We start from the raw sequence: 15,345 nt of genomic DNA, 5'->3' as shown, positions 1-15,345 counted from the left end.
TGCATAAATATATATATATAGACCCATATGTATGTATGTGTGTTTATATTTTTGTTTGTTGTTAAAAAAGTGCTATATAAATATACATGTCAGTGACCAAGCAGAGGGAGGGGATGATGACGTAACACAAATAAAAGTACACATGTGATTTCCAGTAAGAGGAGGAACAGGGCAGGGACAGTAGAAGTGAAAGTAAGAGTTCAGACTCCATTTTGAGTCGGCAGACGGAGAACAAGAAGGCCAGAGGCAGGGTGAGTGTTAATACAACATTATTATTGTTTTACTGTCAAAGATTCATCTGTGGATACATTGGCTGAATGATACACATTAAACTTAACCTAACCCACGAAAACAAGCACAGATCTTAAGAAAACTGAGCAGATTGGCTTTGTTATACTGTATACTGTGTGTGTGTGCGTGCGGGTGCATGCGTGCGTGCGTGTGTGTGTGTGTGTGTGTGTGTATACAGTGTCAGACTCACTGTGTGTGTGTGTGTGTGTGTGTGTGTGTTCCTCTTTACTCAGTCTTGGGTGTGACTCTTGCACAGATTTGTTTTTCCTCATTCTGGCGCTCTGAGCTCATCGTTGCTGGTTATCTCTCAGACTGACTGAAGTCCTAAAGATCAGTGATCGCTGACAGTGCTTTTATTTTATTGGATTTAAGAGTCAATATTTGAACTTCAGGTAGCCTCCACCTGACACAATCTGTAGTTTAACAGTAAAACAGTAAAAGGTTATCACTGATTACATCCTCAGTTAAACATCTGAAGTTCACCAAACTCACTCGTATTAAAGTGTACTTATGTAGCTGTGTGCAGAATGATGTCACACGCCCTCATTTCGTCCCGCCTACACTGTAGTTCACTGTTTACTGCCTGAACAACACAGCAGTCAACCAACTGCAGTCAGTTCAGAATGCAGCAGCAAGACTCCTCACAAACACTCAACGCAGGGAACACTTCACTACAGTCGTGGCTCTACATCCATTACTGAACTCACTTTAAGATTCTGTTCTTCACTTTTAAATCCCTACATGGCCTGGCTCCACTTTACATCTCAGAACTTTCCCCCCCTCACTCTGCTCCGACACCCCTCAGATCAGAGAATCACATACTGTTGAAAGTTCCCTGATCCAAACTGAAAACAAACATACTTTCTCTGTTTTAGCTCCAAAGCTGTGGAACAATCTCGCCCTCAGTATCAGGTCAGCTGAGTCAGTGCCTCAGTTTAAAAAGATTTTGAAATCACACTCTTACAGACCCACTTTTGCATGTTTTATATTTATTTATTGAATGTTTTCTATTGTACTTTTACATTTTGTTTTAACTTAAATTTCTATTTTATTTTCTAGTTAACTTTGGGTTTATATTCTGTGTTTGCACCTTGTAAGTCTGGTTTTGAGAGGCACTGTAAAACGTATTATTATTGTTTTATTAGATCAATAAGATCAAAGTTCGATCCAGCCCTGTAGTTTTGGGCCTCGTACGTACAATGTAAGCAGCAGAAGGGCTTTCAGAAGGAGTTGGTCGCGGCAGGGGGAATCCCCTCAAAATCACTTCTTGCACTTGCCATCCATAACTCTTGACATCTTGGTAGTATGATATTAAAAACACTCAAACTGTATATTCTGTTCTTGTTAAACTCTTTGAGAGATATCAAGATATATTTAACAACTTGCAGGACGAGGAGCTCATACACATGGAAGCCATCATGAAAGAAGGAGAGAAAGAGGAGGACAGAGCAGAGTCTCCAGGATCCAGTTCTCTGTCTATGAAGAGTGACAGGTCCAAAGGTGGACTTCCAGACTTCAGTAATGAACCTGGACCCTCAGACACACAGTAAGAAAACAACCACTGACTGCAGTTTATATAATTATATCATTACCATTTTATGATTATATTGGCCCGAATATAAGACAATGTTTTTTTCTGGAAATGAAGTTTAAAAAGTGGAGTTGTGTTATACTTGAGGTCTAGATCAGATCTAGTATCACAGGTAACTCCTGAGTTTACCCTACTATTTCATGTCCCAATGGCTGCTGTGACAAACATCCATATTCAAGGCCCTTCAACATGCATTTGATTCAGATTAAACTCCATATTTAACTTTAGGATCGACTGCTGCACAAAAGAGTGCTTCAGTCTAAACTTGTTAAATGGTGGAACCTCGTATCTCCAGTTTGATGGTAACTGCTTGTATTCACTGTTCAGGACCTGGTTGGGGTCAAATGTTGTTGGACAGCCTTAATATATTATGGAAGGCTGATTCATTGAGTCTGTACAGAGATTGTACGACAATCTTTGAGCAGATTCTCATTCAGTGGAGCAGTTTTGACTTTAAAGTAGTGGGCAGACATTTGTATCATGTCGTATAACAATACTACCAACCACTCATAATCACAGAAGGAAAAAACAGAAGAAGAATTTGTCTTCTCGGACCTAAAGATGTAATGTGGCAGAGGAAATAAAGTCTGTTTTGTCTGTTTGGATGTAAGTTCAGTGTGGTCTTTAAAGGATAACAGTCGGTGTGTCATTAAGTATTTGTACGAAAATAGCTGCTTGACTGTTTCTTTATGGATGACAACAGGAGCTTTATGAGAGTCAGAGGGTGAACCAAAAACTATTTCTTTAGTTTTCTTTATGTTAATCTCAAGAGCATTGTTATCACTGCACTCAACGACTTTGTTCCCGTCATGTTGGTGCAGCCCAGAGTTGTCTGACTTACTGAACACAGATTTTAGAACTGTATCATCAGAATACTTTAGATTGTATTGAGTTGGTGTATCTATAGAGAAATCATCAGTATAGAAAGTGAAAAACAGCTGAACTCAACAACAATATGAATGAAAACATGTTGGTGTTTGCAGAGTTCAGTCCAACAGACAGAGAGCAGAGTCTGCAGCGTCCAGCTGTCTGTCTATGAAGAGTGACTGGTCCAATGATCATCCTCCAACCTTCAGTAATGAACCTGGACCCTCAGACTTAAAGTAAGAGAACTGATACAAACTCATGTATATGACTCATTTTCAGTTCCCTCTGCTCATGCATGTTTTCAGTGATTTTGTGTTTAAATATTAAAATTTCTGCTAAAATGTATTTACTAACTAAACTGTTGTGACACACTGTGTCTAATTTCTGTAATATTGTGCAAATGAAAAAAGGCGATCTGATAAATAGGATTTGAACCAGCTTAGTGCAGCTCCTTTAATAAGATGCTCAAGTCTCTGTAATAAAATATAATTGTCAGTGGTGTCAAACGCATCACTAATATCTAACAAGACAACTACAGAGACAAGTCCATTGTCAGAAGCAGTTAAAAGGTCATTAAATGCTAACAGAATGAGTTTGAATGTGTCAGATCAACCAGCAAGGAGACTGAACATTTAGTTCATTTATTTCAACAGTGTAACATCACACAGTCTGGTTGTTTAAAACAAGAATAAATAACTTTAATTTCACGAAAACAAATACTGGCTGTTCTGTGGCTCATTTGGGCCCCACTTCGGTTCTGTGGCTCAATTGGGCCCTGCTACGGTTCTGTGGCTAGTATTCCCCGCTGGGTCCCTCTGCTGCTACACTAGTAGTGCTTAAACTCCCCCTGTCCTTCCAGCTCCCAGTCCAGGTACAGACAGCTAATAGGACTACTAACTAGCTGACAGCAGCTAGTACAGTTAGCATATGCAGCAGTGCAGCGGTAAGAGACTACCTGTGTTCAGTGTTGCAACAATCCTTTGATACTTTGGTCCCGGTGACGAGGCACGACTCCCTGATGGAAAGTGGGTCGACTAAGATTGTTCTCAGCGACTAACAGTTAAGTGGACTATTAGGGGGCGGCCCTGATATTGACCCAAGGTTGGCAGGTATTAAACAGTAATGGACATAATGAGCTCTCTTTAATGGAGGACTTTTACTGTGAAGGACCTGCGGGAAGTCTTGAGTTTGTATTAATAACTAACTACAGGCTGATCATTAAATGTTCATTGGTGTTTGTGAAAGCAAGAGAGTTGAAATTAAAGGAACAATGGATTCATTTTAGGACTGAATGCTGAATTCAAACAGAAAAGTAACAACACTTTTACTGTTCTCTGTGACCATCTGAGTTTCAGTGGACACATCTTGATATGTTTCAACTACAGTCAAAAAATCATTGTACTTATGAAGAAATGTCTTCACAGAGAGAGGAAGAGGAGTTGCTGTGTTTTGTGTCAGGACGTCCTGAAGGATCCAGTCTCTACCAGCTCTGGACTCTGGTTCTGCAGACAGTGCATCACCTCATACTGGTACCAGTCTGCTTCATCAGGAGATGCCTCCTGTCCCCAGTCTGGAGAAAGACCCAGAACAAGACAAAGTAAGACTGTATACCTGTCTGCTGATGTGTTAATACATTAGTTGTGTCATACAGTACGGCCATTTAACACCTTTATACATTTAAATGTAGTTGCATAGTTGCACTTGTCCTCGTTCTCCTTTGAGAAAACATATTGGCACATGTTGGTTTTATGATAGCGCCCCCTGTCTTTGCATTAAGCAGTCAGTATGCTGTTTGTTCTCTGTGTGCATAGATGGAGATGGAGAACTATTAAACTCTGTGTAAAGCAGTAACATCACTGTTCTATCACAGACAGACAGCAGCCTGAGACGCAACAAGAGCCACAGACTTTAAACAACAGCTCACATTGGCGTTCCTGCTCGTGACTGCTTCTTCTCTAACTTAGAAACACACATCATACTGCAGACTGACTTGTTGAACAAGTGACCAAATAAACATCCACTGAAGAAAAGTGCACTGCTAACATCATTAAGTAGCTAATTAGCTCATCAGTCTCAGCACATTAAAAAGCTTAAACTGTGCTGTACTTACACTGTTGGTAAAAAACAGTTTTCAGCATGTTTGCTTACTTTGTCTTTGTGCCACATTGTGTCAAACTGTGAACACGTGCATCTCCACTGCAGCCTCATAGCAGGAAAAAACTAGCTGTTGGTGTTCTGATGGTATCATCATGGTCAACAGGGGCCAACCTGAGATCCTCCTCCCTCAAACAAAAGCCACGTCTGACTCTAAAGTGATCAACACTCCCATGTGTCTGTGCTGGAGACCATAGAGAAAGATCTGTTTCTAAAAGTCTCTCTATGTTCAGCTTTCAGTACTTTTATTTAATATGTTTTATTCCAATCTTTGAAAATAATCAGAGGATTGTCAATTTTCCTTATTTTGTCTCCCATATCTTCTTCTCTTTCCAGCAGATGATGGTCTGCAGGAGGTTTTAGATGAACATAAGATCGGTCTGAGGAGGAGATGTGAACGTGTGACTGAAGGAACTGATGAAACAGGAAGTGGAACCCTCCTCAACAGGATCTACACAGAGCTCTACATCACAGAGGGACAGAGTGAAGAGGTTAATACCCAACATGAGGTGAAGCAGCTTGAGACAGCTTCCAAGATGGAGACCCTCCATGACGCTCCAATCAGGTGCCACGAGATCTTTAAAGCCTTACCTGACCAACAGAGACACATCAGAGTGGTTCTGACGAACGGCGTCGCTGGCGTTGGAAAAACCTTCTCAGTGCAGAAGTTCACTCTGGACTGGGCAGAGGGCTCGAACAACCAAGATGTCAGTCTGGTGGTTCTGCTTTCATTCAGGGAGCTGAACCTGATCAAAGATGAGCAGTACAGTCTTCTCAGGCTGCTCCATGTTTTCCATCCAACATTACAGAAGGTCACAGCAGAGCAGCTCGCTGTCTGTAAACTTTTGTTCATCTGTGATGGCCTGGATGAAAGCAAACTTTCACTGGATTTCCACAACAATGAGGTTGTGTCTGACGTCACACGGAAGTCTTCAGTCAATGTGCTGTTGACAAACCTCATCAAGGGGAATCTGCTTCCCTTGGCTCTCGTCTGGATAACTTCCAGACCTGCAGCAGCCAATCAGATCCCTCCTGAATGTGTTGACAGGGTAACAGAAGTACGAGGCTTCACTGACGCCCAGAAGGAGGAGTACTTCAGGAGGAGAGTTAGTGATGAAGATCTGTCCAACAGGATCATCTCACACATCAAGACCTCCAGGAGCCTCCACATCATGTGTCTAATCCCAGTCTTCTGCTGGATCACTGCTACAGTTCTGGTCCACATGTTGACTACAGACCAGAGAGGAGAGCTGCCCAAGACCCTGACTGACATGTACTCAAACTTCCTGCTGGATCAGACAAAGAGGAAGAAGCAGAAGTATGATGACGGACATGAGAAGGGTCCACAGGAGCTGATGGAGGCTGACAGGAAGGTTCTTCTAAAGCTAGGGAGGCTGGCGTTTGAACAGCTAGAGAAAGGAAACATCATGTTCTACCAAGAAGACCTGGAGCAGTGTGGTCTTGATCTCACAGAGGCCTCGGTGTACACAGGAGTTTGTACAGAGATCTTCAAAAAAGAGAGTGTGATCTTCCAGAAAACAGTCTACTGCTTTGTTCATCTGAGCATTCAGGAGTTTCTGGCTGCAGTCTACATGTTCCACTGTCACACCAACAGCAACACAGAGTTACTAAAGGACTTCCTTGGAAACAAATATGTTAACCTAACTCTGGATGACTTCCTGAGGGAAGCAATGATGAAATCCCTGAGGAGTAAAAATGGCCACCTGGACCTGTTTGTTCGCTTCCTTCATGGCCTCTCTCTGGAGTCCAACCAGAGACTCTTAGGAGGCCTGCTGGGTCACACAGACAACAGTCCAGAAACCATCCAGAGAGCCATCAACAACCTGAAGGAGATGAACAGTGATAAAATCTCTCCTGACAGAAGCATCAACATCTTCCACTGTCTGACGGAGATGAACGACCACTCAGTCCATCAGGAGATCCAAGAGTTCCTGAAGTCAGAGAACAGATCAGAGAAGAAACTCTCTGACATCCACTGCTCAGCTCTGGCCTACATGCTGCAGATGTCAGAGGAGGTTCTGGATGAGTTGAACCTGAAGAAGTACAACACATCACAGGAGGGACGACGGAGACTGATTCCAGCTGTGAGGAACTGCAGAAAGGCTGTGTAAGTCCAGATGTGATTAACATTATAAAGCAATGTTGAAGTCATCAGTATTAGAGTCAATATACACACTTTACACACACACACACACACACACACAATATGAAAATTCAAACCAGATTGTTGTTCAACATCTCCCCGGGTACCACTAAGCTAAACCATGAGTGGGGACCAGTCCACTTTTTCAAGATCTGATCTCATCATCACAACATCTTTCCTTGTAATTACGAGACAGTAACTGATAATTACGACATGTCTAAATGTTTTTTTCTTTTGGGAAGGCAATTTTCTGTAGCTGTTTACATTCCCCCAGAACCACATTCAAAAAATGCACTGCAGAACTATTTTATGGGTTTATGGTTATTTATGTAAATAACTGTATATTTTGTTTATTTTATTTTATTTTATTCTATTATAAATGTAATATTTATATGTTATGTGTGTGTGGCATGAAGGGACAACAACTTACATTTAAACATGTTGTGTTAAATATGAATGTTGAATGATTTCTGTGTGTCTTTTTTTGCTTTGTGATCTAAATGCAATCAGATTTTATTTTAAAGGTTATATTCTCTGTATTCACAGACTTTCTGACTGTGGACTCTCAGAGACTCACTGTGAAGTCGTGGCCTCAGCTCTGAAGTCCAACCCCTCCTATCTGAGAGAGCTGGACCTGAGTAACGACAACCTGAAGAATTCAGGAGTGATGCTGCTGTCTGCTGGACTGGAGAGTCCACACTGTAGACTGGAGACTTTGAGGTCAGTTCATGTGTTTGCTCTGTGTATATCTACCAAATATAATAGAAGTTTTAAATTTCCTTCAGTTCTTTTGCTTTCTGGGTTTGTCTGAGCACAAATCACAACAGCTCTTGTTTAAAGTCTGTCAGTCTGAATGATTTGGCTCCAGATTTCGTCTGTACTCAAACTGGATTGGTGTTAGAACACTGTAGGATTTATTCTACAATGTGCTGCAGAATGAAATGAGTATTTAGTGAAACACTCGGGGCTGAGGACACGTTCACTGTGTTTAGTACGTTCAGTGAGTGAGGATCCATCTGAGTGTGTCAGTGAATCACTGCACTCGATCAGACAAGAACAAACATGAATGAAAATAAATAGTTCAAAACTGAACCCCAAATCCCACAAAGTGGATTCTGGAAGAACCTCAACACTGGACCTATTGTAACTGTGCTTTTTATTGTTTCCATTCAAAGTGACACAACATGTACATTTAATAACAGATAACAGATGTATATTGAAAATCACTACAAATAAAATCATAAAGAAAGTAAATAAAAAGAAACTAGATCATACGACAGATCGTCCCCATCTACTTCTACCCCCATGATCTGTGTACATACCGAGTGTTTAAGACACATTAAAGGCACATTTACACAATAACACTAAATATGAAAAATACACAAATACAAGACAAGAATTAAAAGAATAAAAAACACGAAAACTAACGAAGTGAATTAAGTATAAAATGAACATGAATACAATAAAGGTTGCAATAAAACTATTGAGGAGACAGTATTTAGCATTAACTCCTCCCTCCCGAACAGATACAGCTGATGCACTGAGACTTTATGTGTTTGACTCCCAGATATGTCCAGATAGACACTAATCTAAAGCTTTTTCTAAACTTGTACATTGTAAACCTTCTTCAGCTCTGAACAGATTATTAAACACTGAATGATTTCAAGCAGGAACGTCTTCTAAACTCACATTTTATATTCTTTATTCAGATTGAGGAACTGCGGTTTGTCAGAGATCAACTGTTCTTCTCTGGTCTCAGCTCTGAAGTCCAACCCCTCCCATCTGAGAGAGCTGGACCTGAGTGACAACAACAACCTGCTGGATTCAGTAGTGAAGCTGCTGTGTGGTTTTCTGGAGAGTCCACACTGTAGACTGGAGACTCTGAGGTCAGTTCACTGACTCTCTGTTACTGTTGTAGATCTGATATCTTTCATTAACAACTCAACCTAATTGATGTTGATACTTATACCATGGTGTGTGTGAATCCTGTATTCTGATTGGCTGCTGGGTGTCCATTACGTCCTGATGTAGGACACCTACTGAGATGTTCCAGTGAAATGTTAGGTCTCTGTCTCGTAGCGTAACGTTAGCTTTCGGGCTCTTAGTGTAACATTAGCTCTCTGACTCGTAGTGTGATATTAGTTATTGGTCAAATAGTGTAACGTAACATTAGCTCTCTGTAACATAGCTTTGCGTTAGCTGTCTGACTCGTAGCGCAACATTTTTTCTCTTACTCAAAGTGGCACGTTAGCTCTCTGGCTAATGGCATAACTTTTTTTTATCCTTTTTCCAAACTTGAAATCATTCAGTGTTTAATAATCTGCTTAGAGCTGAATAAGGTTTAGAATGTACAAGCAGGAACATTGTCTTCTGAACTCACATCTTTTATTCTTTATTCAGATTGAGGGGCTGCTGGTTGTCAGAGATCAGCTGTTCTTCTCTGGTCTCAGCTCTGAAGTCCAACCCCTCCCATCTGAGAGAGCTGGACCTGAGTAACAACAAGAACCTGTATGATTCAGGAGTGAAGCTGCTGTGTGGTTTTCTGGAGAGTCCACACTGTAGACTGGAGACTCTGAGGTCAGTTCACTGACTCTCTGTTACTGTTGTAGATCTGATATCTTTCATTAACAACTCAACCTAATTGATGCTGATTCATAACTTCCATCCATAAAGGTTTAATTTCCTTTTGTTCATATTTTCATGTTGAACAACAAGACTTTTCATCCCCCCACTTTCAGGTGTTTTGGGAAGTGTCTGCGGCTGACATTACTGTCTTTCAGAGGCTGTAGCACTCTCAGTTTAATCTAGAGTGAAGATATTGGTATCATATAAAAGTAGAACACCTCAGACATCCATTGGTACCAACCAGGTCATGCTGGTCTAGCTCGTCCAGAATGAGGCTAAATAACTCTCCAAAGTTACATTTTAGTAATGTCAAAACTGGCTTGAATATTTCTGCATACTGGGGTCCATGAACAGTGTTGGATTCACATCAACTGGAAAGCTGAGACTCTTCAATGAGCCCAACTGTATTCCTGTGTGATGATGTTCATCCCCATAGTAACCATTTTACTGTAGTGAGAACATTTTTATTCTAAAAGCTAATAAAGGACAATCACAGCCTCATGAAAATGTCCAACCACAAAGGAGGACATCAGAGGATGGATGGATTTATAGATACACTGAATACACTGATTTCTAGATCTGTCCCTGACTAAAGAGTTCCCAGTCAACTAGTAGTCGTTAGTTAAACCCAGCAGTCAACTAGTCATCCAGTGTTTCTGATATTCATTGAGTTCTTTAAATATCTATATTTTAACAGCCGCCTGCTGTCGGAGGCTGTGTTTCGGTTCTGGTGTTGTGGTCACTGGGAGGCTGCTGAGCCTCTGTTGACCCACTCTATGGTGCTCATTCTGGCCCCACTCCCCGCAGTCCAAAGCTCCTGTGCTGGTGGTGTAAACAAACCTCCCCTGGTACAACGGCTCGCAGTCCGGGTGTAGTCAGCTGATAGGACCCCTAACTAGCTAGTGGCAGCAGCTAGCACAGTTAGCACATGCAGCATTGCTGTGTTACAAGAGAAAAGGTCAGTGTTACAACAATCCCCTGATACTTTAGTCCTGGTGACAAGTCAAAGTTTGTTTTTCTGCGTCTATCTGACTGATGAAAAGTGCGTCAACTAACATTTAACTCCACTATTAGGGGACAGCGCTGCTATTTCTATCATAATGTAGTTGGACAGAAACTCTACGCTTGCCCCCCCCAAAAAAAGATACTGCAACTACAGGACTTCTTAATCCACAACCAAAAGGCAGTCCAGATCTATAATGACCCCCCCATCCTACCACTCAGCAAGGTCCCAGTGGCCAGGAAGACTGGTTCCTAGAAATCCTCAATAAGAACCTCTTTAAATAGGCTCCTTCCTGCCCCCATTTGAATATACATTGATTTGATTGGTTTTATTGATCAGTTACTGTCTATCATTTATTGGTGTGATGGAATCAAAGCTCATATGGCAGTGGAAGAAAAGCCATCATCACTTTTATTACTGTCACCTGCCACTCAGTCATTCTTCCACTGCAACATGGATTTATTGTGTGTTGTTGCTCATGGTGTGTGTTATCTCATACAGGGCCAAAGAAGAATTGACATTGTATTACATTTACTGGACAATAAAGTCATATTAATCTTTGTCTTATTCAGATTGAGGAACTGCAGGTTGTCAGAGATCAGCTGTTCTTCTCTGGTCTCAGCTCTGAAGTCCAACCCCTCCCATCTGAGAGAGCTGGACCTGAGTCACAACAACAAGCTGCAGGATTCAGGGGAGCTGCTGTGTGGTTTTCTGGAGGAGTCAGTAGACTGGAGACTCTGCTGTAGTTCACTGACTTGTTTTCTGTTGTAGATCTGATATCTTTCATTAACAACTCCACGTAATTGATGTTCATCCTTATACCATGGTCTGTGTGAATCCTGCATTCTGATTGGCTGCTGGGGGTCCATTCTGTCTAATAGCACAACATTAGCTCTCTGTCTGATAGCGTAACCTTTTTCAGCCATTTTCTAAACTTGTACATTGTAAACCTTCTTGAGCTCTGAACAGATTATTAAACACTGAATAATTTCAAGCAGGAACATTGTCTTCTAAACTCACATCTTTTATTATTTATTCAGATTGAGGCACTGCAGTTTGTCAGAGATCAGCTGTTCTTCTCTGGTCTCAGCTCTGAAGTCCAACCCCTCCCATCTGAGAGAGCTGGACCTGAATAACAACAACCTGCAGGATTCAGATGTGAAGCTGCTGTCTGATCTTGTGAAGAGTCCACACTGTAGACTGCAGACTCTGAGGTCAGTAGAGGGTCTGAGTTAATCCATGCTGGTTCCAGCAGTCTTAGACTAAACACAGATCCAGTATTTGCTGCTTTCCTCAGTGAAGCTGTGAGAGGAGAATGGGGACAGGCTTCAGGATTGGACAGACAGACAGACAGAGAGAGAACAGTCAGCCAATCAGAGAGCCAGAAGCTTGTTGTGATCATGTGTTTGAGTTGATGTGAAGACGACTGTTGTTGTTGTGTTCATGTGTTCAGGAAATAAAGCTGGATTCCAGCTGACAGCATTACAAGATGTATAGAGACAGTGGTCCTCATTCATCCAGTCTGATCTCACACTGTTTGTTCTCTCATTTCTACACTAAACAACTGATCAGTTGGTCTTTGTCACAGCTCTGAGATCAGTCTGTCCAGTACCCACAGCTGATGTGTTGCTGTTCAGTCTTTGTATGAACATGTAGGACCTTTAACATCAGATATATATCCGTCCATTTTTCTCTTGTTTGTCCAAATAATTTGAATATTTACACATTTGTCCTGTAAAATTTCAGATAGAGAAACATTCAAATGTGACTGAGACTGTGGTTTTCATCAGCTTTGAACCCTAACAGCAGTAAATGCATCATTCCAGAGGGCAGTGAATGTCTCTCTGTTTCTGCAGTAATGATACGTTCAGGGACTCTCAGCACTTTATTTCCACTGTGTACTTCAGTGAAATCTGCAGAGTCAGCAGACTTGATGTCCAAAGTGTGTGCAGGTCTGTGAGCTTCAGCTCAGTGTGTTCAATCCAATACGTTAACATGAGAGCTGAAAGGAAGCAGGCTACGCTACACAGCCGCTCCACTGCTGGTCTGAACTGGACTGAAGTCCCTGCTGGTCTTTATACTGGATGTGCTGATGGAGGGAGTCTCTGTAAACACTGATTTATCACTGCTGTTGTCTGTCTCCTCTCCTAAGATGGAGGTGATCACAGTCAGACTCTCAGTGGTGAGGAAGGAGGTTGCATTGGAGGATCCACTGTGTCCTGATGATCCAGAGAGGTTGAAGCAGCAGCATCAGCTCTGACTGGGCCATGTTACTGGGAGGTAGAGTGGAGAGGAGAGCTTCATCCAGCAGTGACTGACAGAGGAATCACAACCAGTGGAGACAACGCTCAGTGCTGCAGTCTGAACTGCTCTGAGATCAGCTGTCATGTGACAGAGTATCCTCAGTGTATCTCGAGCGCTCTGCTGCTGCTCTGTCCGTCTACATTCTCTGCAGACACACTGAGACTGCTCCACACTCAGACACCTCCTCCACCTGGACCTGGACTTTCTTCTTGTCTTCATTCAGATCTTCTGAACCCAAAGTGCCTCTATACATATCTGTACATAACTGTACATTTAAATTGCACACAGGTAAAAGGACTGTGAACGAATATAAAGTCTTTAGTTTTCTCTGGATTTCTTTGTGTCACACCTGTACAGATAAACAGATTCAAAATCAGATAGCAGTGTCACATGTAATAAAAGTTGAAATATAATTCTGTGTTATATGTGTTACTACAGTAAAAATAACGGTAACCATGTGAATAATACAACAGAGCTCAACAGTGAGGTTATGGAATAAAAATGCCATTCATATTCTGAATGGAGTATTATGATTATCAGCCATAATGTCGTAACCTTCCAATGTAGAATTACTGTGAGCTGTGAGATTGTAAAACTATGGTATATATAACTTAAATGTATTTATATACCATCTTTCATATACACATGCAGCCCAAGACCAACCTTACTTTATTTGTACCCAAAGGTAGATTTGGTTTGCAGTTAATTCCCCTTCACAAAAATATAAAAACAAACCACTCAGTGGTGGTTCCTGGGAAGCCAGGGAAACTGGGTGACTGTTCGGAGGAAGCATAGTCGCAAACAGAAGAAGCCCACAGTTCATCACAAACAGGTTCATGTTAACAATAAATGTTCCCCACTCATCGACACACCCGCTGAGGAACCAACTCTGGTTATTGGCAGCTCAATAGTCAGAAACGTGAATTTAGCGAAGCCAGCGGCAACAGTTAAATGTATCCCTGGGGCCAAAGCAGGCGACATCGAATCATATTTAAAACTGCTGACTAAAGAGAAGCGTAAATATAATAAGATAGTTATTCAAGTTGGCGGTAATGACACCCGATTACACCGATCGGAAGTCACTAAAATTAATGTGGAGTCGGTGTGTAGATTTGCTAAAACAATGTCGGACTCCGTAGTCTTCTCTGTCGTCATTCCACCGCTGGATGTCGAGGTGGTGTCCAGTAAACGATGTGGGCTTCATAGACAACTGGCAGCCTTTTTGGGGAAAACCTGGTCTGATTAGGAGAGACGGCCTCGATCCCACTTTGGACAGAGCGGCTTTCTTATCTAGGAATATGACTATGTTTATTTCTAAAACCTGACAGTCCAGAGTTAGGACCAGGAAGCAGAGCTGCTGTTTTACACACTTCTTTGCGCTTCCACTCTATAGATTTCTAACCCCTTCCTCTCTAAGATTCTGGAGAAAGTAGTCGCCGAACAGTTGTGTGACTTTCTACATAACAATAGCTTATTTGAGGATTTTCAGTCAGAATTTAGAGTTCATCACAGCACAGAGACAGCTCTGGTTAAAGTTAATAACAACCTTTTGATTGCTTCTGACAATGGACTTGTCTCTGTACTTGTATTATTAGATCTTAGTGCTGCATTTAATGCCGCAAGTAATTTGGCGTACAGAACGAAGTAACCTTCTGAATACTGCACAGAAAAAATTAAACAGGACAAAAGTATCTGTGTGCTTGTACACCGAGGAAGGATCTTATGCTGACCCAGAGCTCGCTTGTATCCTCATCTAACTCCCTAAGGATGGAGATGGCTCTTTCTATGCTAAAAGGAATTCCTCCAGCCATCTATCTCTGGAGAAGCAGGAGGGTTTCCTCGCCTTCCAATTCATTAAAATCATACGCTTTGTTGAGAGGCACGCAAGGGCAACCACTCTGGTGTTTATTGCGCACAGCACGGGCCCCGAGCAGGCATGTTATAGGGGAAAGCTGAAGGTCAACTTTGAGGATCCCTGACAGGAAATGTGCCACCTCTCTCCATAGGGACTCAATGACTGGGCAGTGCCATAGCATATGGAGGAGCGTTCCCTCTTCTCCACATCCATGCCAACATTGAGCCGATAGGCTCTGGTCCATCTTTTTTAGTCTGACCGGAGTTAGATATGCCCTATGCATTATCTTCATCTGTATTACTCTATATCTTCCGCATTTGCTCATATTAATTGAGTTCCTCCACAAGCTATCCCATTCAGAAGATGAAAAATTAATTCCCAGATCTTGCTACCACTGCAGTTGAGTCGAGGTATTGCAATTGGGGGAGGAAAGGCATAAAAGCCTATAAAGTTTGGATACCACTCCTCTCCCATGGGCGATAGCCTCCAAC

The 15,345-nt window shown here is 41.9% G+C and overlaps 1 protein-coding gene and 1 long non-coding RNA gene across 11 annotated transcripts; one reads left to right on the top strand and one right to left on the bottom strand.

Moving 5' to 3' along the window:
- Positions 1–166: 166 nt before the first annotated feature.
- LOC127363118 (NLR family CARD domain-containing protein 3) lies at positions 167–13,412 on the top strand. Of its 10 annotated transcripts, XM_051399619.1 has the most exons (10): positions 167–251; positions 1,680–1,837; positions 2,866–2,985; positions 4,174–4,346; positions 5,240–7,031; positions 7,614–7,787; positions 8,777–8,953; positions 9,468–9,644; positions 11,736–11,909; positions 12,848–13,412. In XM_051399619.1, exons 2-10 carry the CDS (start codon positions 1,698–1,700, stop codon positions 12,855–12,857), a joined length of 2,937 nt encoding a protein of 978 aa, XP_051255579.1. In that variant the 5' UTR covers positions 167–251; positions 1,680–1,697; the 3' UTR covers positions 12,858–13,412. The 10 variants fall into 10 exon arrangements, 9 of the variants coding, with proteins under 9 accessions (XP_051255579.1, XP_051255586.1, XP_051255580.1 ...); XR_007884665.1 differs by lacking the exons at positions 167–251; positions 11,736–11,909; positions 12,848–13,412 and adding exons at positions 10,390–10,650; positions 11,268–11,372; XM_051399620.1 differs by lacking the exon at positions 167–251 and having other exon boundaries at positions 5,243–7,031.
- Positions 8,830–11,556, bottom strand: LOC127363176 (uncharacterized). Its single transcript, XR_007884671.1, has 3 exons — positions 11,495–11,556; positions 9,574–9,704; positions 8,830–8,882 (listed from the first exon to the last, which is right to left on the bottom strand). It is a non-coding gene; the product is annotated as an uncharacterized LOC127363176 (long non-coding RNA).
- Positions 13,413–15,345: the final 1,933 nt, after the last annotated feature.

This window comes from Dicentrarchus labrax, unplaced genomic scaffold, assembly GCF_905237075.1.
Source record: "Dicentrarchus labrax unplaced genomic scaffold, dlabrax2021, whole genome shotgun sequence".
Taxonomy (NCBI): Eukaryota; Metazoa; Chordata; class Actinopteri; family Moronidae; genus Dicentrarchus; species Dicentrarchus labrax.
This window is presented reverse-complemented; position numbering and strand designations above follow the sequence as displayed.

Excerpts from the sequence above, each read along its gene's own strand:
- LOC127363118 (XM_051399619.1), top strand. The coding sequence starts at position 1,698 with ATGGAAGCCATCATGAAAGAAGGAGAGAAAGAGGAGGACAGAGCAGAG. Across the intron at positions 1,838-2,865 it reads CCTGGACCCTCAGACACACA|AGTTCAGTCCAACAGACAGA; the intron begins GTAAGAAAACAA and ends TGGTGTTTGCAG. Across the intron at positions 2,986-4,173 it reads CCTGGACCCTCAGACTTAAA|AGAGAGGAAGAGGAGTTGCT; the intron begins GTAAGAGAACTG and ends ATGTCTTCACAG.